This window comes from Erpetoichthys calabaricus, chromosome 14 (assembly GCF_900747795.2).
Source record: "Erpetoichthys calabaricus chromosome 14, fErpCal1.3, whole genome shotgun sequence".
Taxonomy (NCBI): Eukaryota; Metazoa; Chordata; class Cladistia; order Polypteriformes; family Polypteridae; genus Erpetoichthys; species Erpetoichthys calabaricus.
This window is the reverse complement of record NC_041407.2, coordinates 27,625,309-27,651,394: the sequence shown is the minus strand read 5'-3', so window position 1 is coordinate 27,651,394 and position 26,086 is coordinate 27,625,309. Positions and strand designations below refer to the sequence as shown.

General features: G+C 35.9%; 1 protein-coding gene across 3 annotated transcripts in view; it reads left to right on the top strand.

Annotated features, from left to right (window-relative positions):
- LOC114664439 (F-box only protein 47-like) overlaps positions 1 to 22,938 on the top strand; it is a 29,699-nt gene extending 6,761 nt beyond the window's left edge. Inside the window, exons 2-11 of one of the 3 annotated variants that reach the window (XM_028818521.2) lie at positions 4,966 to 5,356; positions 5,740 to 5,901; positions 6,213 to 6,289; positions 7,145 to 7,222; positions 7,505 to 7,613; positions 13,599 to 13,772; positions 14,216 to 14,365; positions 16,305 to 16,447; positions 18,668 to 18,827; positions 22,750 to 22,938. In XM_028818521.2, coding sequence (XP_028674354.1) covers positions 4,966 to 5,356; positions 5,740 to 5,901; positions 6,213 to 6,289; positions 7,145 to 7,222; positions 7,505 to 7,613; positions 13,599 to 13,772; positions 14,216 to 14,365; positions 16,305 to 16,447; positions 18,668 to 18,827; positions 22,750 to 22,853 — 1,548 coding nt within the window. In that variant the 3' untranslated portion in view covers positions 22,854 to 22,938. Of the gene's footprint in view, positions 1 to 4,898; positions 5,357 to 5,739; positions 5,902 to 6,212; positions 6,290 to 7,144; positions 7,223 to 7,504; positions 7,614 to 13,598; positions 13,773 to 14,215; positions 14,366 to 16,304; positions 16,448 to 18,667; positions 18,828 to 22,749 lie in introns of those variants that run through there. The other 2 variants (XM_051936242.1, XM_051936243.1) reach the window with 2 other exon arrangements.
- The last annotated feature ends 3,148 nt before the right edge of the window (positions 22,939 to 26,086 follow it).

The following is a 26,086-nucleotide window of genomic DNA, read 5'->3' as shown; positions in this document are numbered from 1 at the left end:
GGCCAGACGGAAGCCACTCCTTAGTAAAAGGCACATGGCAGCCCGCCTGGAGTTTGCCAAAAGGCACCTGAAGGACTCTCAGACCATGAGAAAGAAAATTCTCTGGTCTGATGAGACAAAGATTGAACTCTTTGGTGTGAATGCCAGGTGTCACGTTTGGAGGAAGCCAGGCACCGCTCATCACGAGGCCAATACCATCCCTGCAGTGAAGCATGGTGGTGGCAGCATCATGCTGTGGGGATGTTTTTCAGCGGCAGGGACTGGGAGACTAGTCAGGATAAAGGGAAAGATGACTGCAGCAATGTACAGAGACATCCTGGATGAAAACCTGCTCCAGAGCGCTCTTGACCTCAGACTGGGGTGACGGTTCATCTTTCAGCAGGACAACGACCCTAAGCACACAGCCAAGATATCAAAGGAGTGGCTTCAGGACAACTTTGTGAATGTCCTTGAGTGGCCCAGCCAGAGCCCAGACTTGAATCCGATTGAACATCTCTGGAGAGATCTTAAAATGGCTGTGCACCGACGCTTCCCTTCCAACCTGATGGAGCTTGAGAGGTGCTGCAAAGAGGAATGGGCTAAACTGGCCAAGGATAGATGTGCCAAGCTTGTGGCATCATATTCAAAAAGACTTGAGGCTGTAATTGCTGCCAAAGGTGCATTGACAAAGTATTGAGCAAAGGCTGTGAATACTTATGTACATGTGATTTCTCAGTTTTTTTATATTTAATAAATTTGCAAAAACCTCAAGTAAACTTTTTTCACGACGTCATTAGGGGGTGTTGTGTGTAGAATTCTGAGGAAAAAAATGAATTTAATCCAGTTTGGAATAAGGCTGTAACATAACAAAATGTGGAAAAAGTGATGCGCTGTGAATACTTTCCGGATGCACTGTATATATATATATACAGTGTATACTAAGTCAGTATGATCAAGGTGGGGGGGGGGGGGTGTTGTATAGTTTAATTATTGTGTACATGTCCTTCTTAAGTTGGCATATGCTGGATTTATGTCCAAGTGTCTGTTGATGGCGTTTTCATCTGATAGCCAAGACTCGGCCAACTCTCTGGCACTTTTAGTACTGGCCTTAAATTTTACTTTTACGTTGTCCCAGTTGAATGTGTGTCCTGTCGATTTAGTATGTGCATATATCAAAGATAGTGCGTCCTTTCTTCTGACGGCGTTGCGATGTTCCTGTACACGTGTTGAAATTCTTTTTGACGTTTGTCCTATGTATACCGCTGAGCAAGAATTGCATGGAATACTATAAACTGCGTTTCGTGTTTCGGCTGTCGATTTCTTGTTTTTAGCATTAAACAGGACCATGCGCAGATTGTTTGTGGGTTTATGTGCTATTCTGATGCCCCACTTGGTCAGGGTGCGTGCCGTGCCTTCTGACACATTATGGTGATACGGGAGTGAATGCCAGGTGGGGTGGGGGTTCTGATTTAAGTCGATTGTATGCTGATTCCTTTGGCGTCTGCTGTGTAGACTCCGATTAATGAATGTTTTTGAGTATCCGTTCGAGGTGAAAAGTTGGAAGAGATAGCGTCTCTCATTAATTTTTGTTTCCTTGGTATTACAATGCGTGTGGACTCGTTTAAATAGGGTTTTCACGCAGCTCCGTTTATGAGATACCGGGTGGTTGCTGGCGAAGTGTAGAATTTTGTCTGCGTAGCATTGTTAGTGGTAAAGACTTGTGGTCAGGGTGGCGTCACTATTTCTTTTGATGTAAATGTCCAGGAAGTTGATGTGTCGATTGTTTTCTTTTTCCATTGTGAACTGGATTGCAGGGAATATTGTGTTAATATGATTGTAGAACTCATTCAGCTGGTTCTTTCTTAATATGACGAATGTGTCGTCTACATAGCGTATCCAAATTTTGGGTGTAATCTGGGATAAAGCTATGTTTTCAAATCGTTGCGTTACCAATTCAGCTAGGAGTCCAGATAACTTCCTGGACATTTACATCAAAAGAAATAGTGACGCCACCCTGACCACAAGTGTTTACCGCAAACAATGCTACGCAGACAAGATTCTACACTTCGCCAGCAACCACCCGGTATCTCATAAACGGAGCTGCGTGAAAACCCTATTTAAACAAGTCCACACGCATTGTAATACCAAGGAAACAAAAATTAATGAGAGACGCTATCTCTTCCAACTTTTCACCTCGAACGGATACTCAAAAACATTCATTAATCGGAGTCTACACAGCAGACGCCAAAGGAATCAGCATACAATCGACTTAAATCAGAACCCCCACCCCACCTGGCATTCATTCCCGTATCACCATAATGTGTCAGAAGGCACGGCACGCACCCTGACCAAGTGGGGCATCAGAATAGCACATAAACCCACGAACAATCTGCGCATGGTCCTGTTTAATGCTAAAAACAAGAAATCGACAGCCGAAACACGAAACGCAGTTTATAGTATTCTATGCAATTCTTGCTCAGCAGTATACATAGGACAAACGTCAAAAAGAATTTCAACACGTGTACAGGAACATCGCAACGCCGTCAGAAGAAAGGACGCACTATCTTTGATATATGCACATACTAAATCGACAGGACACACATTCAACTGGGACAATGTAGAAGTAAAATTTAAGGCCAGTACTAAAAGTGCCAGAGAGTTGGCCGAGTCTTGGCTATCAGATGAAAACGCCATCAACAGACACTTGGACATAAATCCAGCATATGCCAACTTAAGAAGGACATGTACACAATAATTAAACTATACAACACCCCCCCCCCCCCCTTGATCATACTGACTTAGTCACCTCCACCCCCCCACCCCCCACTGAATGTGTTGCTATATATTGCCTTTGATTCTTGTAAGTCTAAGCATTATCCTCTGAAGAAGACCCCTGACAGGGGTTGAAAGCTCAGGAATAAAACTATTTTATGATACGTGATTCGTTTTTTCTCCCTTCATGGATCTCCAACTGCAAATATGCAAACCGTATCACAGACCTTCTCTTCCATATATATATATATATATATATATATATATATATATATATATATATATATATATATATATATATATATATATATATATACACTGTATATATAATATACATACACTAGCTCTGTAAGCCCATAATGCAAAAAGCCCAGGGGTCCTATAAACTATTGAAATTGTCAGAAAAAAAATTGAAATGTAGAGATGTCAGGTAATCGAAAGGAACTACTCAGGGCAACTCCCTCCTAGGAGGATTCATTTTGCTGACGTGCTCACATCGTTTGTGCATTAGCAGCTGGAGGAAAAGTAAAAGGGATACTGTTTTGCCGATGTTAGTGGCTAAGCAACTTTGTCTTTCTTCGGAGGTTTCATTTTGCTGATGTGCTCACATCGCTTGTGTTATTAGCAGCTAAGCATGTTTTCTGTTTCCTCAGAGGTGGAGCCCTTACCTTGACTCCATGTCTCACTTCCGAGCTGGACAGACACACACACATCCACGCGTAGACGTTTATATATAAGATGTGTGTGTGTGTGTGTGTGTGTGTGTATGCATATACAGTACATAAGTATATATTTGTATGTGTGTGTGTACAGTGTGTGTGTTTGTATGTACCGTATGTAATTGGCCCTGCAATGGACTGGAATCCTATCCATGGTTAGGTCCTACTTTGCACACACTGATGTCAGGATAGGCTCCATGCACAGCTGGGTTATTCACATGGACAATCGGGTGAATGCCAAGGGACACTAGAATCTGGGGTTCACACTCACCAAAAAAATCTAAACACAAAATACCAGATTCAAGCTCCACAAGCATTTTGGTGGCAGCATCTGCACTTCTGCATTTGCCATTTTAATTAAAATTGTATTTTTTGGGGTAGCAGCAAAATTGTTAAAAAGACATCCATCCATCCATCTTTTAAACCCACATTATATTGAACAGGATGGTGGGGAAACTGGAGCCTACCCCCATCAACCATAGGGCGTAAGGCAGGAAGCCAAATGAGATAGTTTAAAAGAATTAAACTTATGCTATGGTTTGGCTATTTTCTAAAATGTGTGTATGTTGGAAAAAACATCAAAATATTGATTCACAAATCATTAACGATTGCGATTGATGGCACAGATTCTAATAACAACTCACTCCTTGAGTCCCACTTGGAATTTCAGAAAATGGATATAGGTCACGTGTGTCTGTCTTTTGGAAGTTTGTTTCCCTTGTTACATTTTTTGATGTATAGTATATTGCATATGATTTGTTTCTGTCTGTGAGTGCTTTTGTGTGTGTTAATGGGGTCAGCAGAGGTTCTTTTGCCTAGGGGCATCATTGAATCTTAATATGCCTCTGGCAATAAACCTAAATTTGATTAGGCAAATTTGAAAATGTTATGTTATGTAAATGCAGTAAGATTTTGCAGTCATGCAATTAACCACACAATAGGGCAAAGAAAAACTGCATTAATTAAAATTGTTTAAAAATACAATAATACATGATCTCAAACCTGCTTATGCCGTTCCTGTGTTGTAGCTTAGCACTGGGCATCTATTACTGGACCAGTTTGCCAGCCAGCTTAACTAGTACAACTTTGGGGGTGTGGGAGGAGAATCCTCGTATACACAGGGAGAACTGCAAAATCCATATGGTAAATTACAAGCCACCAGATTTGAGCCCAGGATGTTTGAAATTTACTGGATCTGGCTTTGATTTGTAGTTATCAGTCAATCAGAGTGGCACAATGTTAAATAAATCATAACACCCATATAATATATGTATATATATATAGAATGATACAGTGTGGTAGAGTATAACGTGATGTTTGTAAAGGTCATTTTAGATATTTACATATATTCATTTTTTTTTAATTTTCTCATTTATATTTGATAAATTTACCATGTTTAATTTGCTTTTGCTTTTTTTTTACCCTGAGTAAATTCTAATTCATCATAGAACATGAAAAATATTAATTTGTTTTTCGTCTCTGGATGAAATACAAGATGGATTCAGACTCGAGCAACTCTTCCAAGAAGGACACAGGCCCAAAAAACTCTATGGAGATGAAGAAAGGCAAAGTTCAGACTATGTTTAGAGAGACTGACTTAAGCGTTTCCACATTAATGGACATGCAGCCTAGCATCACAGCTGACACAGAACCAATAAAATGTGCTGTGTTGATGCCACAATCAATAAACACCATAGTGGTACACAGAAACTCAAGTAAGCCCACTGTGAAAGATTTGGATTTATCCCCAGTGTTATCCACTAATAAACACCTCCGCAGAAGGAGACCTCAAAATTATGCACTCCCCAGTGGTATAACTTTTTTTCAGCATGATTTTAGCAACCTACCCTTTGATGTCTTCTACAGCATTTTGCAGTACTTGTCATGTAAGTACTCTTATGGCTGAACTGATTATATTCCTTTTGCTGATAACTATTATATATTGTGATTGAAATTAGAAGGATTTAAAAAGAAAGATCTAGAAAAAGCATTGTGGTAATTGCACATTCAAATGCATGTGTACAAGTGAGTATCAAATTGCTGTGAATATATATCAAAATTATCAAGTGAAATCTATATTTTGGACTTCTCAACATGAACTGGCTTAAACTCGGGCATATCAAGTAGAACTATCTTCTCCTGAATAAACAACTCTGTGATATTAATAACTGAATATTTGTTTGTTTTTTTTTGTTTGAGTAAATATGTGTTGCATGCTAACGCCCATTTTTATTTTTTCTTTTGCATTTTTTAATCAATATTGGTTCAGTAAAAGAAATCAGCATTTTGAGCATGGTCTCTAAGGTGATAAACAGCTACATTGTGCAGAATATTTCCAAGCTGGTTAAGAGAAATAGAATGGCACTCGGCAGTCTTCACCAATACAATACATCCGATCTGGAAGAGCACCTTGAGTACTACAGATCAGTTGGTATGATTGAACTTGCTTTATTTTTCCATGCCATGTGTTTATCTTAACTTGTAGTATTTTCTAATATTATGAACATTCTAATTAATTTTCTTCCTCTCATTTCAAATAATATTTACTATGATACAATATTTAAAGAAAAAAGATATTGATTATCCCAAATATGCAGTATATTTACACTTTTTTTGAAAGATCTGTAACCTCTAGTATTAACTCTGATAACCTGGTAGACTGTACTCTTCAGCTGTTTTTTGTACATTACACTATGTAAAACAAACTGCCTATGTTTAAATAATTTATTTGTTTTTCCCTAGGGTTGTTGTTTAAGAGATGTACTCTTTTACTTCCTACAAAGGAAAGGCTGAAATTTATTAGTAGTCAGCTGTTTAAGGTACAGTCTTATCATTTACTGCATTGTAGTAACCCATTAAAATGTATGTTTGCACTTGGCTAGCATTTTTTCTAGCAATTTTTCTGTTTTCCATATCTACTCTCAAAGTTATTACAAGCAGTTAGATTTGTTAGTGTCTCGAATTGCCTGTGGTTGTTTTATGTTTATTTGTGCTTGTCCATAACACAACACTGACTGCCTCATATTTGGCAAAACAGGTTGAAAATTACTAGATACAATTTCTCCTCCTGGATTCTAAAGCTCTAAATATATTTACTATATTTACATTAATTTTCCAGTTTTAAGCTAATTGTAAATACACATACCGGTAGATCTTAAGCATATTCCCTTTTCTTTCTTTAATTATTCACTGTTGTTGGAATCTACTAGACTGCATTATGACACATTAGCTAGCACTGCTGCCTCACAACTTTAAATACAAGTAGCTGTGCTTTACACATTGAACTCGGGAGCTACACATAGGATATGACTATCTGTGTGTGTGTTTTTTTTTTCCTTCAAAAGTCTAAAAGATATGGTAAAGAAAATGGTATCTCTAAATTGGCCTGTCAGTGAGTATTAGCTTTTGCATGAATATGCAAAGCTATAGAATGGCATCATAGTGGTCATTCTTGACTTGTTCCAAACAATATCACAGCAATGTCTGACTCCCAGATGAATAAGTGGAATATGGTTATAGAGAGATGGATAGAGAAATATGCAGATTTTTACCAAATGAGGATATAATGAAAAACTCGGGCTTACTTATTCATGGCTGTTGGGTGAAGTAAAACATTCTTTATGGAGTTAAACTTTAGATTTATTCATTTCCTAACTCTGGCTATATTCTTTTAGGTTCCATGTTTTCTAATTGGTAAATGTTCCCATGTTCCAGAATGTCTAGGATTTGCAAGTTATGGAGCATTTTTGAAGGTAAAATCGTGTTTGCACAAATTTCTTTTTTTTTTTCATAAAACTTAAGCATTTTTTTCTCTATGCAGTAGGAGAATTGCAGAAATGATTTGTATATCCATTTGAGTTGATAATTTATCACATAGTTTTTTACTTTAGTAACCTAAACCTCAGTCATATAGACTATTAATAAAAAGGCTCAATCCATTGTAATAGGATAGTATAATAATATACATGATTAGTAAACACATTAAAAAAATCTCCAAATTAACATATATTGTTTATGATTTTAATAATTTTAAGGTTTTGATAGCTGGCTGGGATGAACTTGAGTGTCACCGCGTGTTCAGCTTCCATTGTGATTTCACAAATCTGCACCGTAGAATCCAGACTGTTGTCTCCAGTAAACCAGGTACTGAGTTTTTCACAAGTGGCTAGTGAACACTCTTGAACATATTTGCATTTCACAGAGTTTCTTAAATTCTGAAGTACTCAACTGCATCAGAAAAGTAGTGAACCAAAAGTTGGAGTTTGAAGGACTTGGTGCAGTAGCTTCCCTATACATCGCACATATCAAAACCCTTTGCATTTTTGACACATTAAGACATTGCTATTAAGATATGTTTTGTCCTTCTACTTGTTTAATTACACATAGTCAATACTGGCAGCACCATTGTATTTCATTTGCTATGGAAGTGACAATTGTGAAGTTCACTGTTTATTCTCAAAATAACTGTTAGTAAGGTGTAACAATCATTTTAAATATTTTTGTTCCAAACTTCCAATAAAAATAAAAATATTCATATGTAAAATGAATAGTTTGCCATTACATAAATAAACTAAACTGAGGAGAGGTTGTATATAAGCTTCTGTATGTAGCTACTGTACATAGCCTAATATTTCACAGGCTATATAAGTAAAAAGAATGAGAATGTGAGCTACATAAATTTGAACACTAAATGGATCAGTTGCACATTTTGTAACAGAGAAAATTATTGTCTTGGCTGTGTTTTCTTTTTAAGATGCATGATATACCTGAAAAAATGAGAAAGCTCACTTTTGATTATTGAAAGCCTTTTAAGTATAGCTTTCTGTACTTAAGCAGCAACACTGATATGATAGTCAACTAAATCTGAAGCACTGAAAGGTATGTGGTAGGCTAATTAGTTCCTACAATGCTGAAATTTCATTTGCACCATGGGGGAACAACTTGGTTAACCCAAAACTGACCCATCTTGGGTAGCAAATATTCATATCTAAGCCAAGTCCCAGAAATGCCTCATGGGGCACTTCCTAATAAAGCATAGGTGTGATCACTAAATAAGACTCCCTAGGGAGAAAACTTTCTGAACTAAACATAGTGTGTGGTCTTCCCCTGTACAAACAAGGAATCATGCTAGTCAGAATTTCATTGTACTTCTGTATATACTCTTTGTACTACGTACACATTACAATAAACTTGACCCTGACTGATCATATCGTCACATTCTCACGAATTGTGCATTTTTATTTCTGAACTAACTCTATACTTGGATAAAAATGGCAATAACAAAGACCCTTTTTTGACTTGAAGGAGAAGCAGGATTTTCTAGCTTTATTAAGATAAGTCTTGCTGGATTTTTACATAATTGGAGTAGTTCCTTCAATCCCGTGCAATGAAATTGAAGCCCTGGCCTATTAGTCGTTTTTATGCACTATTAGATTTTGGACTAACTGTCAAAAGAACATGGACATATTTTCGGAATAAATTCAAAAGTTTAATTAAACTTACCTCCAAAAACCAAGTGCAGGAAGTTCACTTCAGGTTCTGGAAATCACTCCACTGAGCAGGCTGAATTTTGAAGAGGGCTAGATGAAAAATTTGTGACCAAGTGGATTGGATACATTAACACTTTGTTATATTGAGCTGTGTACCTTTATCCCCATATAGCAGTCAGCTTTTGTGGAACTCACTGGTATGTAAACTTGAACCAGTTAGGTGTCATCTCTTTGCATTGTAGCTTCAGGCCCTCAAACGGGACACTTTTCTAGCCTTGGCTGCATCTAACTGTTAATTAAAATCAAAATCAAGAGAGGAGAGAAAATGCATTCTAGGAAGAGGTTGAAGCCCACCCTATATAGACAACCTAATTTTAAGAAAGGCACACCGCAATAGTATCATACACTGTCAGCATGTCCTACAAGACACTATTAATAATATTCTTCCTCCTAATCCACAGAACAAATGTTGACAGTATTTAGTAGTCAATTGCAATTGTAGACTGAATTATTTTAAAAAAATAAACACACCACACTATTAGCAGTGCACCTAAAAGCTCTAATTGGAGTATACTAAACTCTAATAATGAATGTCTGAATTTAAATGCTAAGACTGAAAGGCATTGCTAATACTGGCAATTTGAAAAATCAGAGTTTAGTGCTCTATAAGTAAAGGCTGTTTTTTCTACAATGGTTTTATGTTTCCTTCAAACAACAATAAATGCTACATTTTGGATATTATAGTTTGAATATGGATGTTCTATATTCTGCAGGACGAATGAGAGCAAAGACATTCATAACTTTATATTTGCAATTAAGAATTTTAAAATTGACTTTAAACTTTAGTGGAAGATAATGTAAACATATAAAAGTGGTGGTTCTGCAGTCATACAAACTAGTTCTACTTAAGGTCTCCACTGCAATCTTTTGTGCTACTGTCACTGGAGGGTAGTAGTAAAACAGTTTGAACTATCTGATATTAAAGTATTACAGTTCTCTTTGATACAAATGAATCAATTCCGTATCCTGCATATCAAGAAATTACCTTAATTTTATTATATGTCTGAACTGGAGAAAGTGGAACTTTGATATTGGTGAAATATGTCAACAGTGTCAAAGAAAATATATCTTTTTTGAGGATTAAGCAGACCTAAAGTTCATTCTATTCAAATTAAAATTTCACAGTATTGTTTTTCATATATGTAGAATTTCCAACCACTAAAATTAACTTGTGTTATTTTCTGAATTTAGAGACAAGTAAAGTTCACTTATTTTGTGTTTACCTTCGCTAAAGCAGTTACCTAACGACACAACAGAAGGAGTATCAAGCAGTTTTTATTGATAAATGCAGCTGAGTGGTATCTTTAGCATGCAAATAAAAATATGGAAGTAAAAACGGAATTGATCACAGAGCAAAACCCTCCAGGATAACATGTCAAATTGTAGACAGCAGTGACTGCCATTAGACTTCTGTACATATGGAAATTATTTAATAAGTATGAATTTAGGCACCATCTTAGATGACCCAACTCTATTTTTAGGCCAGTTTTAAACAATTCTGAACAAAAACTGGACTGAAGCTTAAGTGCTTAATAACAACAACATTGTTATTTCTATAGCACATTTTCTTTTAAGGAACGTAGCTCAAAGTTATTTACACAATATAAAAGAAATGTTACAGAAAAAGCAGCACATTAGAAATAGTTATGTATAACTAAATAAATAATATATAAAAAATAATTTATAAAGAATCAATATATGCTTACATAACACAAATATACCATACAAGTAGTAGAATCTTAATCTGTTTTTTAAGTCCATTAATATACATCCAATCCCATGGTCAGTTGGCCAGGGAGGACAGAAAAAACAAACAAAAAAAAACTCCAGGGGTGAGACACTGGGGGGGGGGGGGGGGCAATATCTGCAGGGGTTCCTGGCCCAAAGGCCGTGCTGCCCCCACTGGGCATTCTACCTAACATAAAGGTGCTAAAGTCAGTCTTATTATTTTTCAGTCTTCATTTTAGTCAATTTGATGCACTTGGTCTCATAGACAATTAGACAATCTACTTCAGGTGGTGGTGGCATAAAATGTCATATTATCTATTAGAAGTAGAACAGAAATGAATTTAGAAAAGGCCAAATTGAAAAAGTGGGTTTTTAATAGTTTTTTAAATTGGTCAATGGTATTAGCCTGGCGTATTTCTATTGGTAAAGAATTCCAAATTTTTGGAGCATAACAGCAAAAAACTGCCTCTCCACTTCTTTTATGCTTAGCTCTGGATATAATAAGTAAACCGTGTTAGGCGACCTGAGGTTACGACTTTGAATGTAAGGGGACAGGCACTCCAAAATATACAGTTGAGCAAGATTATTCAGAACTTTATATACCATCAGCATTATTTTAAAATCTATTCTAAAGGACAAAGGTAACCAGTGTAATGATCCTTAAAACAGTGAGATGTGCTCATATTTTCTTTTGCTGGTTAATATTCTAGCTGCTGCATTTTGAACTGTCTTCAACTGGTTGATGTCTTTCTTAGGTAGTCCTGATAGGAGAGCATTACAGTAATCTATTCAGCTTAAAATAAAAAATGTGAATTAATTTTTCAGTGTCTTGCAGTGTTATAAGAGGTCTAATTTTTTGCAATATTTCTTAAGTGAAAAAATGAAGTTCAATAATATAGTTAATATGTGATTTAAAGTTTAGATCAGAGTCCATGACACACCTAGGTTCTTAACTTCCGCCATGACTTTGAGCGCCAAGAGGTCAAGTTTATTTCTAAGATCTTCACTATTTCCATTATTCCCAACAACTAAAGTGTATGTTTTTTTCCTTGAGCTTGAGAAAATTACATTTCATCCATTCAGAAATACAAGACAGACAACGGGTGCTATAGATAAGTAAATCTGTTTGTTGTCTGCATAACTGTGCTCACGTTGTGTTTTGAGATAATCTGGCCTAACGGGAGCATGTAATTTGAAAATCATAGTGAGTTCAGAATAGATCCGTGTGCTACCCAATATAAAATATCATGGATCCTTGATATTTGTTATCACCATAACTAACAAAAAATTTCCTATGTGTTAAATAAGACTGAAAACAATTTAGGACATTACTGTAGAGGCCCAACTATTTCCTAAGATGATTCATAAGAATCCTGTCTATGGTATAAAATACTGCACTCAAGTCTGATAGAATGAGAGCAGATATATTGCCTGCATCAGCTTTAACCAGCAGGACATTAACTAATTTAACCAGTGTAGTTTCTGTGCTGTGACTTGGTCTAAAACCTGACAGAAACTATTTAAGAATGACATGTTTATTCAAATGATTATTTCAGTGGTTAAAATTGCTTTTATCCAAAATTTTACTTAAAAAAGGTAGGTTAGAAATAGGTATGAAATTGTTGAAGAGAAATGCATCAATATTATTTTTCTTGAGTATGAGTTTAACTACTGGTGTCTTTAGAGAATGTGGGAAGACCCCAGTATCTAATGAGGAGTTAACTACATTAAGTACAGAATTAATGAGCACATCAGAAACTTCTTTAAAAAAGTGTGTTGGGACTACAAGTGGAAGGTTTTAATTGAGTCATTATTCTATGAATTTCAGATAAACATATTTTAGTGAAGGAATTAAGTTCACTATAGTTAGCTCGATAAGGTTCAACAGTGTAGGCCTTTGAGGGATGTATTATGTTACATCTAATATTTATTTTGTGATTAAAAAATGCTGCCAGAGCTTTGCATGTTTCACTTGAGGTATTCAGGAGTCAATCCGCTGATTGAGCTGGGTTTAGAAGATGATCGATAGTAGAAAATAAAACTCTTGGATTTCCTGCATTTTTATTTATACAGTAGAAAAATAGGACTGCCTTTCTAGTCTGACTGCTTTTTTGTATTCAGTAATATGTGCCTTCAATATTTCATAGTGAACTGTTAATTTAGTTTCCTCCGTTTACGCTCAGCCTTGCGGCATGTCATTTTAAGTGCAGACAGGGCATGAGTCTTCCAAGGTATTCTGGTGCTGGTGGATTTCTTAACAATTTTTTTCTGGGGCTACAATGTCAATTACAGCTCTCACCATAGCATTAAAATTGTCCATCTTACTGGTTACACTGCAGGCTGCATTAGGACAAGCAATACTCTCAGACTGGTCATGCATAATATTAGCAAACCTAAAGGCTGCTTTAGCATCAAAATAAAATTTTCTAACTATAGGCTGCTTTTTAGTTCCAATCACCAGTATTTCTGCATCAAATAAAATCCAGAAATGGTCAGATATACCAATGTCTATAACCTGCCTCACGTTAACGTCTAACCCTTATGAGATCACTAAATCCAGCGTAGCATTTTTATCATTGCTTGCATTAGATGCTATTAGAACATTAAGACAAACAGATTTTCAGAAGGCATATCATGTTTGATCACTCTTTCTTTGTAGTCCATAGCATTTCTAACCCATACTATTATTTTAGTGCTTAAAATGATTTAAGTGAATTGTTCTGAAATATGGCAAATTAATATAGTGATTGTGTAACTACAATAGTTGTTCCCCAAGGAGAAACACTGGAATTGTACTGAAATATGGCAAATTAATATGGTGATTGTATAACTGTAATGGTTGTTCCCCCAGGAGCAGCACGGGAGTTGGAAATACACATTCGTCTGTTCTGCAGAAGTGTACTGATCGACCCCTGGAACAATCAAAATGATAGTTTGTTCTGGCTGACCAGAATATTAAAGCCATGGCCAATGGTTAACCAAGCTCGGCTGCTCTACATCCTGTATGGGCCAGTGACATCAGAAGGTAGTGTATATATCTTATACAGTGATCCTAATTCTAATGGAAACTAGCTTATTAACTATTCTACAATTTATTTGATCAGATGAAGTGTCTTGTCCTATCTTTAGGACAACAGAAACTGAAATACAGGTTCTAAAAAACAATTTTCTTATATATAATGAGGTACATATCTGACATTTGCCTGTAAAAGAAGGTGAAAAGGCTTTTTTAGATGTATCAGTAAATAGCTAGTGTGTTTATAAGTTTCTGGTTGTCTTCTAGCTAATTAGCCTGATTTAGAATGCCCACTGGACCTCCCAAAAGAGAACCAATTGGTCTGCAAAATGTTTTAGTATATGATTTCTTTAATTAATCTTGTTAGCTTTATATAATGTTGTTTGGCTCACATATAGTATTGTGACTTTAGTAGCGTTTTGTTTTTTCCTTTTTGGGAATACTTTTTTTAGGTAATATTGATTGGCAGAAAATGACACAAAGTTTGGCTGAAGAATGTTCAGTGGTGCAGTTTGCTAATGCCATTAAATTAATACATCATGATGGAAAGCCAACTGAATGGACGGCAGACAGTGTTATAGGACTTCTTGAAGAGTTGACAGGTTGTATTAACAGTTACCTATTTAGAAATTCTGTTATTAAAAATTGTTAGGTATGTGAAGATCATTGATGGAGAAAGTAAAACACAAAACAAGGTTGGTTAAATTAAAGGTAGGTGTACATTAAAGTCTTTCAGTTTATAGTATAACATATTGCACTGTATGTGCATTATCATCAGTGGCTAAGTTTTTGTTTGTTTTCTGAGTATGCTATGATGCAACAAAACTTCAACTGCAGAAATTTCAAAATAGAAATAGAATGGTAAAGGTATGTTCTGTGTACAGGTATTTTTAAATTTGCTTGCTTTGACTCTCATCTATGCTTCGTACATGTGCAGCTAGATTCAAACTAAAAATACAGAATATTTTTCGTTTCCACATTTATAATTGTATTAATTATTTGGTTTGTATATCGATGTCTATTTAAGAAAAGTTAATAAAGCCCTTAAATCCTAAAGCATAATGCAAGATTTTATTTTTACTTTTTATGTAGGGTCTGGTTTGAATTCTTCACAAGTTCCCTAACTAACAATAATCATGTGTTTGCTTACTTTATACTTTAGATAGACTGGATTGGATTTTCAGAACATAGGTGTCTTATAGGCCTCCTACATAACCTGTATAGATAGATAGATAGATAGATAGATAGATAGATAGATAGATAGATAGATAGATAGATAGATAGATAGATAGATAGATAGATAGATAGATAGATAGATAGATAGATAGATAGATAGAGTATTTTCCTTTCCTCGTTTCAGTCAACAGCAAATATAATTTTTGCACCTCCTACTGTAGAAGTGAAACTTACCTTTGCTTTTTTGACCGCCTGTGTCATGACCTGTATACAGCTTAAACATGTTAGCAATATAATCCAGGCAGCCAAAATTGGCTTCACAAAATAATTTTGAACATTTAGAGCTCCTTGTGATAAATTTCAGTTCTTATATTGCTTTCAGTACATGCACAATTTTTGTTCAATGTAGATTTTTATGTGCTGTTATTATCTGTGTTTTTTTGAGAGCCAAACAAATATCAGAGTGTGAAATTGCTTTTCTGTTTAGCATTTTTTAAAGGGGTTGATTGTATGTGTCCTGGATATTAAAACAACTAAATGTTTCATTGTTTACAAAATTAAATTCTGGAATTTGCGTCTATTATGAATAACTTATTAGAATAGGGAAATAGTATACTGTTTTAGATGATGACATTAAATGTCTTTAAATTTTTATGTGTGCCTCTTTGCACAATTTTAATTTTAAAATTATTTTTTTTATTTTTTAGTATAGGCAAATCTTGTGTTGCCTTTTTTCTTCTAAACACTCATCACTTAAACAAAGCTGTCTAAGTCCAGAGAAGCTCTAGCCAAAAGTATACTTTATGTATGCCTTCTGAAATTACATAAAAAGTACTAGTGTATCAAATGTACAGTCCTGATTGGAAAAAATAGAAGTAATCAATAAGAATGTGTGACATGAACAGACAAACAGCAAGCTTGTATATGTCTAAGGTATAAAAGGTTAAGGAAGGAAGGAAGTTGGATGATCTAGATAGCCTGTAGTTTTAAATGTTTTAGAGCACTACATGAGTGAACACGAAGAGACAGGCTTTGGAAAACATCATGAAGGGCATGCTCAAGACAGGATGGATTTTTTAGAATGATATCTGGTCAAAGGTATTGAAAGTCACATTAGTTATAAAGTAATCTCTACAATTTTGACAGATAGTGTACTACATTTGGGTATCAGTAGGTATTTTATCATATGTAGCACATTTTGTTCAATTCACATCAACACAACTCAAAACATCAAAACAACATACAGAAGTCATTTATTAATTCCACTTTATAAAATTCAAAATTATTAGTGTTTACACATAACAGGTTGTATATGACCATACACTAAGTTTTTTGTTCATGGCAATTGTCATTTCTTTTTTACAGATGTTCCAAATGAGTGGCTGTTGGAGAATCAGGCTCGCTTGCTTCTTCTTTGTGGGAATAATATTTGTTATACCATAATGTCCAGTAAAGCTGTAAATGGGCGTGTAAATGAACTGGCAAATCTGATGGTTTTTCAAGCACTGGTAAGTAGGTAGGAATAAGCTTTAAATAAATGTCACTTGTCTTTCTTCCCACCTCTCCCCATCTTTGTCTTGCTCTTTTGACCCTAGCCTCTTTTCCTCTCGATAGATGAGCCTTCCCTATCAACTATCCTCCCAATTCCAAACTCAGTTGACATTTGGATATGAGATGGCTTTAAAGTCTCAGAATGACTCAAAGGTTAAGGATATATTTACACCAAACCAACCAAGAAAGAAATGTCTCATGTTGCCCTTAGTGTTCCTGTGCTTCTTGCCTTTAGTTGCCATTAAAGAGCTGGATTTTCATGTGGCTGCCTACTATGATAGAGGGAAGGGATAATTTTGGGATCAATTGACTTCTACTGTACTGGAGGTCACCTGTAGAATTCTTTCCCTGGTTTCACACTCTCTTTCAAAAGAGGTCCAAGCATCCCTCCTAAATTTCTGGATTATCTAAAATCTAGTATCCTGGAATAGCATTGCAAGCTTCCAGCCACTTTGTTTTTCTCTCACAATGATATTACAACTTCCTAATGTCTTCCACGGTACACAGCATTCATACAGTATTAATCACCATGTAGAAATCCATGTATTCACATATAGGCAACATTCTTGCAGTCAGTGTACACTGCCTCTTTCCTAGCAATGTTCTGCGGCACATCCTTATTGCAACATAATGGTGCCATTGTCCCCGGCAGCCCTTACACTTGGCAACTCTGTATTTACATTTACAGCATCTTGCTGTGGAAAGGGGGTGTTTCTAGCATTTCATATAGGTGAGTAAAGAAAGTCATGATTTTTAAAAGCTCCATATTCTATAATGCAGTTTCTTTAATATATATACAGTGCCCATTAAAAGTATTCACATCCTTGGAAGTTTTCATATTTTATTGTTATACACGATTAAATATTATGGATTTAATTTTGCTTTTTTGATGCTGATCAACAGAAAAAAACTCTTTAATGTCAAAGTGAAAACAGATCTCAGCAAAGTGGTCTACAGTAAATTAAATACAAATTTAAAACACAAAAAAATTGTTCAGTGCCAAAAATAAAAAAAAAACAAATGAAATCCTCTATGATTCAATTTTGTATAACAATAAAATGTGAAAAACTTCAAAGGAGTGAATACTTTTTATAGACACTCTAGCTCATACTGTATATATTTACTTAATTGCTTATTATTTTTCCTTGTTGGTTATACACTCACAGGATAATCATTTTAACTTAGTAGCAGACTGCACAGATTTAGGACTTCTTAAAAACAACTGATGATTGCAGAATTTCAGCTGACATCCTAAATCAGTATAATTTAAAAATCACTAAACACCTCATAAAACAATAAATAATTTTAAATACAGTTTGCTGTTATACTAAATATTAGTAGATATCTATGTACTCTATGTACTGTTTTAGTCATTTCAGAGACTTCTATACCTACTCCTAAAATGTTTCTTACATGATATGTTTAGTTACAGTGAAGTATAGTAGTGTAGGTAATTGTTTATGAAAAGTGGTGACTGGTGTCTCTCTGCTGCATTTCAAAAGGGGGTAAGTTTGCGGCTTTTTAAATATCAACTGAATATTCAGTGTTTAAAGGCTTATCTGATGTGTATCTGGTGTCCATTAACAAACAAATTGTTTTCTCCACTATTTACATGTAAGTATAAAAGTTGCTTATTTTCACATTGCTTTTACAAAATAAATATATAAATATTAATAAATTACCAGAAAACTGTAACTGTTAATTTGACATGTATTTTTGCATTTCTCTGCTATTTTACAACTCATTGAAGAGATTATTCATTTAAACTTTAATTTTTGTGCAAATTACTATCTTTTGCAACAATGATCTGAATTGGTTAAGTCTGGTGTCTTTTCATATTCCAAGTACATTGGGAAACTATGAAATTGTACAATAATACTTTAATTAAATTTTAAGAAAAAACTTGCAATATTTTCCCAGCTCTCAGACAAGATTCTCTTTTATTGCTTTGATTGTCTACATCTGCATCTATTATCATTAAACAGCTATATTTAGAAGTAAATGAATGTTAGCTGTTGCCAAACCCTGGCATAGACACTCTTAGAAAAAAGAAAAATTATGCTTAAGATTTACCTTTAATATCCTAATAGCAGTCAAAACTTTAAAACCATACACGTTTCTAAAAGGTACTTTATTTGAACATACATGGACAGTTTTTCACTTTATTTTGGATTCAGGTGTGTGAAAAAGATGGCTATCATATGCAGTGGTTGAGGAAAATGCTGCAGAAGATATGTATGGTTTTTGGCAGCTTCAAAGAGAGGTGTAACTTGTTACAGAAAGTAGAGAGTGTGTTCTGTCAATGTAGCTTGGAAATCCTGCAGTCTATAATTGAAGGTGAATGACTTTTCCTTTTTGTTGTCAGTGTATAAATTACCATATGTGGAATTGTGTTACTAATGAGCTACCTGATTATTGACTTTCTTATACACTTTTTTGCACTTAAGTGTACTGTTTTATTTTGTTTTCTTGCTTTTAAAGACAAAAGGAATATTTAGTTATTCTAAATGAAATGTGCAATACAATTATTCGTAAAGACATTTTATGGTATCATTTGTAAAAGTAGCACAGTGGAACCTCGGTTCACGACCATAATTCGTTCCAAAACTCGTAAACCGAGTTGGTCGTGAACCGAACCAATTTCTCCCATAGGATTGTATGTAAATACAATTAATCCGTTCCAGACCGTACGAACTGTATGTAAATATATATATATTTTAGTTTTTAAGCACAAATATAGTTAATTATACCATAGAATGCACAGCGTAATGGTAAACTAAATGTAAAAACATTGAATAACACTGAGAAAACCTTGAACAACAGAGAAAACTAACACTGCAATAGTTCGCGCTATAGTGCTAGGAACCGCTTGCTAAAAACACTTTTTTTAATGAGTTTTAAGCACAGGGGAAAAAATGAACATTTGAATAATCCATAATTTAATAAACCACCAAGAAAAGTAACATTGCAACAATGCAGGCTACGAACCGATCACTGTAAATAGAACTGAAAACAAAAACAAGCCTTCTCTACCTTATGCGTCCCTCGCTCGATCTCTCTCGCTCTCTCCCCAGCCTGTGTGTGTGTGCGTGCGTCTCTCTCCTGCGCCTCTGTGTGTGTGCGTGCGTCTCTCTTTTGCGAGCCTGGTGCGCCTGTGTGTGTTGTCACGCTTGGGTCACAGATTTGCACAGAGACACAGGAGGTTGTAGAAAAAAAGGAACTTTATTCAAAGCACTGCAAACAAACATTTGTCTCTTTTCAACAGTTTAAACGTGCTCCATGACAAGTCAGAGATGACAGCTCCGCCAGGAGGCAGAGATTGTCAGAGAGAGAAAGAAGGAGTAGCAAGCAACCAATTTAACAAACTGAAAGAAGCCCGTGCAGGCTTTTTAAGAAGGCGGTGCACCGCGCGAGACGCATATTACGCGACAGAGCCGGCCAGAAGGGAAAGGAGGAATGTGAAAGTAGTCTGTCCATGTTTCTTAGGGGTTTTCCCAGGGGCGTCTGTATTCTCTGGGGGTGCGATCAGCTTCGCAGCTCACAGTGTGTCTCTCTAGAGCGCTCCTGTGTGTGTGTGTGCGCATGCGTGCCTCTCTCGCACGTGCTCCTGTGTGTGTGCGCGCGGCTCTCTGTCTCACGCTGCCTGTGTGTGTGCCTCTGTCTCTCGTGCTGCCTCTGTGTGTGTGTGTGTGTGTGTCTCGCTCTCTCTCTTGCTCGCTGCACAGGAAATGCACAGGGAGAGACTGAACATGAACAAACCGAAAGGGAACCTGGCTTGTTCGTATACCGAGTGTGTGGTCGTGAACCGAAGTAAAGTTTGCCGAACTTTTTGGTCGTAAACCGAGAAGTACGTGTACTGAGACGTTCGTGAACCGAGGTTCCACTGTACTGATTTTCCAGAATTAAAATTTGTGTTCTTTTTCAATAAACTTGATGATATAGTGAATTTTATACCATTTTACATGATTCAATTTTTATTTATTTTCTTTATTTATTTGTACAAGGTAATATAGAACAGGTTTGTGCTAATTTGGCTTAACTGTTGATCTAAGTCTGTCTTCTTCGTGTGGGCTAAGGAGGTGACTGTACTTTTTTACATGCCATGAAGGATATTTTTTGGCATTGACTTCATTTTTAATTGTCTGACAAATATACAAAGTCTCATACTCCACAACATCCTGTCAAGAGTGATAGTCTAAAACCTTTAGCCATGTTTAGATCATTTCTGTTTGTATATGAAGAAGAAGAAATGCTTGTTTTATCCTTTATCGTCTGATTTATTTTTGCCAATTTAAAATCATCTAAGGTACTTGTTTTTAGAAATATTTGGGGAAAAATCAATGCTATATAGTATTTCAATGTTTTCAAAGTTATTTACCGTATTTTTCGCACCATAAGACGCACTTTTTTTTCCCCAAAAGAAGGTTGGAAATGTCTGTGCGTCTTATGGTGCGAATATTGCATCACAGACCATGATGTGTAATACCTGACAAAAGTCGACATCCAGGGCTAGAGGGCGACAAAACTCACTGTTACATTACAGGCATTCTCTCTGTGCTTGGAGGAATGTTAGACTCATTGACTCGGCATCTAATCCTTGCGTGTGCGTGAGTTGCGAAATATAAACAAATATAAACAAAGGCAAGATAGTGTCTACATCTCATGAGGGAGCGAAGCGCATTATCACTGAGTTGGACTCTGGACTCGATAGATTACCAGCCGCTGGACTACTTCAGGCTGTTCTTTCCTGAAGCTGCCTTTCAGCTACTGTCAGACGAGACAAACAGGTATGCAGAGCAATTTTTTGAATCCAGGGCTGTGCTTGCACCGCATTCTCATTTTTCAAACTGGAAACCCACAACAAAACACGAGATGAAGGGCTTTGTGGCATTACAAATATAGATGGGACTAGACTGGCGATATAACTTCAGGGAGCATTGGTCCAAACGTGCTTTGTCCCCTGGTGGCTTTGGACAGGTTATGTCGCGTGATGATAGGTACGTGATGCTGCAAAGTGATTGTGAGCAACTGAGCTTAATAAATTCTGACACTAGCGATGAGGAGTTCTTGGGGTTTCCATAAAACTAGAAGAATGCTTGAACCTTAAAGTCTCTCCTTATTTGTTAATGACAGTGATGATGTTTCTTAATACCGCTGTTGAATTTACATGGTTGAAATATTATTCTGCTATATTTTATTAAACATATTAGTGCACCATTTGGTTCAGAATATTTTTTTTCTTGTTTTCCTCCTCTAAACCTAGGTCCGTCTAATGGTCAGGTGCGTCTTATGGTGCAAAAAATACGGTACTGTATTTTATGTGTTAATAATTTGCACCACCTTATAGAATACAGAATCATTTTTATTTGTATTTGCATAGCAAAATTATTTGGTACATGCATAAATATATTCTTAAACCTACCTGGCAGGTTCAGGGTTTTGGGGGCCTAAGCTTATCCCAGCAAGTTCAGGGACAAGCAACCTTCACAGGACCCACATATGCCCACGCTCACACTCACACTGGGCCAACTTAGAAATGCCAGGTCATCTAATATGCAACTCTTTGGGATGAGGAAGTAATGAGCAGAATATGTGGAGAGAGAAAATGCATAGATAATGAGCAGGGGTAACATTCTCACCCAGGAAAATGGATCTTGGAGGCAATAGTGCTACAACAAAATGAATTCCTTATAAATTCCCAGAGACGGCAGTGCTGCACAGATTCAAATAAAAAATAGTCTATCACGTTTAACTCATAAATATGTGTTAATTTTGGTGTTGAAAACTTAAAAATTATAATGTATTGCAGAATTGAATTGCAAAATTTTCTATATTGCAAATCATAACAAAATCAAAATATTTAAAAAATATAAAATATATTTAACCTAAATATCATGATAATATCATATTGTGGTGTTCTTAGTAAGTTTCATCCTTGCTTCATTTTTGATGAAGATAAATATAACTGAATTGTTGTCTAGAACAATAGTACATTTTGTTTAGAAGTACTGTATCTTTATGCCCTTTAATCATTTTGAAGTGAATAATATCATTTTTGCTTCTCATGCATTGTACTGTCTGACATATTGCATCTTCATTTATTCTAAAAACACAACTAGCTAATTAGAACATTTTTACTATACTTTAGTGAAAGATGAGGTTCTTAACTCACCTGAAATTCTTTGCGTTGCTGACTTTACTCGTACAGCAGTTCCATTAACTTGTTTGTCATCTTTTGTTTTTTTCATTGATTTCACAGGAAACCAGAACAGTGAATCTAACAGTTTTGAGAACCTCTACAGTTTCTTAAAAGCAAACGCACATTTTCACTTGGAGATCCTGTATTCTTTCATCAAGGAATGAAAACCTCAAGTGGCTCCAGGACTGATGACATCAAATATGTTAAAAGAAAGAGCAAGGTTTTGGTAAAAATAAAACTTGACACATGGTTCAGTATTGTTTAGTTTGTTGTAATTTATATTGATTTCAATAAAATATGTTTAAGTAATCCTTGCATGTATGTTGACAATTCTGTGATTCTAAAATATAGACATGTATCTAAACAAATGACAGGGTAATTGAGGTCTCTCTGGCCAAGAACAGTGGTCAGGCCCCCTTCGTAACTGACACTATTGGGCTGATAAGGTGTGAAGAAATATTTGATTATTACAAAATGATCATTTAGGAGGAAAGAAGAGAGCCACATTATGCTTTATGTCAAAATTCAAACTTTTCTTCTCACATTAACATTATATGTAACACACTATTATATAATATTATTATATGTACCTATTTACGAGCTACATATAATAATAATAATAATTCCAATCTCTCTATTATAAAAAAAAATCTTGGGGAGAGAGACTAGTGAGACGAGATGTGATCTTCTCAGAAGACAATTTGAAGTCCCGCGAGAGACACTTTAACTTGCTCCCAACATGCAGCTCGCCAGCAGTAGATGATCTGACCGCTTCTCCTTAGCGTGCGTTCAGCCACCCTTACCCCCCCCATAATGCGACCCCCCCCCCCCCCCAACGTGAGCAGCAGAGACACGAAGTGGCAGAAGGACAACTGCAGTACAGGATTTGAAATGATCGGGCAGCGAGATAAGAAGAACAGGCAGCTCGCCAGCAGTAGAAAGACAGCAGCTGATCTGACGACATCTCCTTAGTGTGCGTTCAGAGATGTAACTATGCTCGAGGCCGGAAATAAAAGACAAGTATTGTTTTTACAAAAGTTTTAAAGTAAAAATGAAAATAATGCATATGTAGCAATTCCCATGAAAATAACAATCTCTTTAAATTGTGTATCCGGTAAACCAAATCCCGGGGTGGGCAAGCGAAGCAAGCAGGGGGCAGAGCCCCCTACTTTTGAAAAAAAAATGAACAGCCACTCCTCACCTGAATTAATCTAGTGTGATACTATTTGAAGTTTGTTAATTTTCTAAATCAAAAAAGTCTGAAATATAAGAAGCTGACATTATTTCTTATGTGAATTATTAAGTATAAGGAACTATAATATATGTGATAAGAACGAGTGAGCCTTGTATGACATGAAGTAGAGGTGAGTAATAACAAAGGTGTCAAATATAATCAAGTTGAATAACAGAAGAAGGCAGAGAGTAGAACATATGCAATTTGATAATATTGGATAGAATTAATTTAAATCAACTATCTATGGTAGGCTGTTGTATAAATCATCAAGTACTCAATACTGTTTTTGGAAAATAAAAAGGATTCTAATTCAATGCTGGAAAATAAAAAGGCACACCACATTGTACTTTGCCTTTTGAACTTTTATCAAATATGTCTCAAAAAAAGTAGGCAGGTAAGAGGAAGGCCTATAGGTGATACAGAGGTATAATAAATATATCCATAAAAGTGAATAGACTAGCCGAGTTTAAGTATATTTTTAAACCTTACAAATACAGTGCATTAGATTTAAAGAAAGCTTTGAACCCAATGGTTTTGATGTTAATACATTTAATGTGCCTCAGTCAGTAACGGCAGTAACTAACATAAGGAATGGCAGTCACTTCGGCCATCCTTCCTAATGGTTTGCTTTGGCATTGCATTTCTCCACTTCGAGCACAAACAGCAATCATTTTTCTGACAGCAGAGAGAGCAGTAAAAACTGCCCTCTATAAAGGGCCCATAGACATCTTGGGTAAAGAGAATAAAAGGATGAGATGTCATCACAAATAACAATAACTCTTGTGAATGTGATGAGCATGTGGGCAGTGCACAAAATTATTTTGAGGTAACAACAACAACAACATTTATTTATATAGCACATTTTCATACAAAAAGTAGCTCAAAGTGCTTTACATAATGAAGAGAAGAAAAATAAAAGACAAAATAAATTAAAATAAGACAACATTAATTAACATAGAAAGGAGTAAGGTCCGATGGCCAGGGTGGACAGAAAAAACAAAAAAAAAAACTCCAGAAGGCTGGAGAAAAAAATAAAATCTGTAGGGGTTCCAGGCCACGAGACCACCCAGTCCCCTCTGGGCATTCTACCTAACATTAAATGAAATAGTCCTCTTTGTAGTTCGGGTTTTTCACGGAGTCACTTGATGCTGATGGTCATACAGACTTCTGGCTTTTAATCCATCCATCATTGTTGGAACATCATGGTGCTTTGGGTAGATGGTGGTGGCGCACGCCACCACCAACAGGACACCGGAAAAGGAAACAGAAGAGAGAGTAGGGGTTAGTACAGATTTTGAATGAATAGTTATTATAATGAATTGGATATACAGAGTATCAGGATTAAATTACAGTGAAGTTATGAGAAGGCCATGTTAAAGTAATGTGTTTTCAGCAGTTTTTTAATGTGCTCCACTGTATTAGCCTGGCGAATTCCTACTGGCAGGCTATTCCAGATTTTAGGTGCATAACAGCAGAAGGCCGCCTCACCACTTGTTTTAAGTTTTGCTCTTGGAATTCTAAGGAGACACTCAGTTGAGGATCTGAGGTTACGATTTGGAATATAAGGTGTCAGACATTCCGATATATAAGCCGGGGCGAGATTATTTAAAGCTTTATAAACCATAAGCAGAATTTTAAAGTCAATTCTGAATGACACAGGTAACCAGTGTAGTGACATCAAAACTGGAGAAATGTGTTCGTATTTTCTTTTCCTGGTAAGGATTCTAGCAGCTGCATTCTGCACTAGTTGCAAACGATTGATGTCTTTTTTGGGTAGTCCTGAGAGGAGTGCGTTACAGTAATCTAGCCGACTGAAAACAAACGCATGAACTAATTTCTCTGCATCTTTCGATGATATAAGAGTTCTAACTTTTGCTATGCTTCTTAGGTGAAAAAATGCTGTCCTAGTGATCTGATTAATATGCGATTTAAAATTCAGATTACAATCAACGGTTACCCCTAAGCTTTTTACCTCCGATTTGACTTTTAATCCTAATGCATCCAGTTTATTTCTAATAGCCTCATTGTATCCATTATTGCCGATCACTAAGATTTCGTTTTTTTCTTTATTTAATTTGAGAAAGTTACTATTCATCCATTCTGAGATACAAGTTAGACATTGTGTTAGCGAATCAAGAGATTTGGGGTCATCAGGTGCTATTG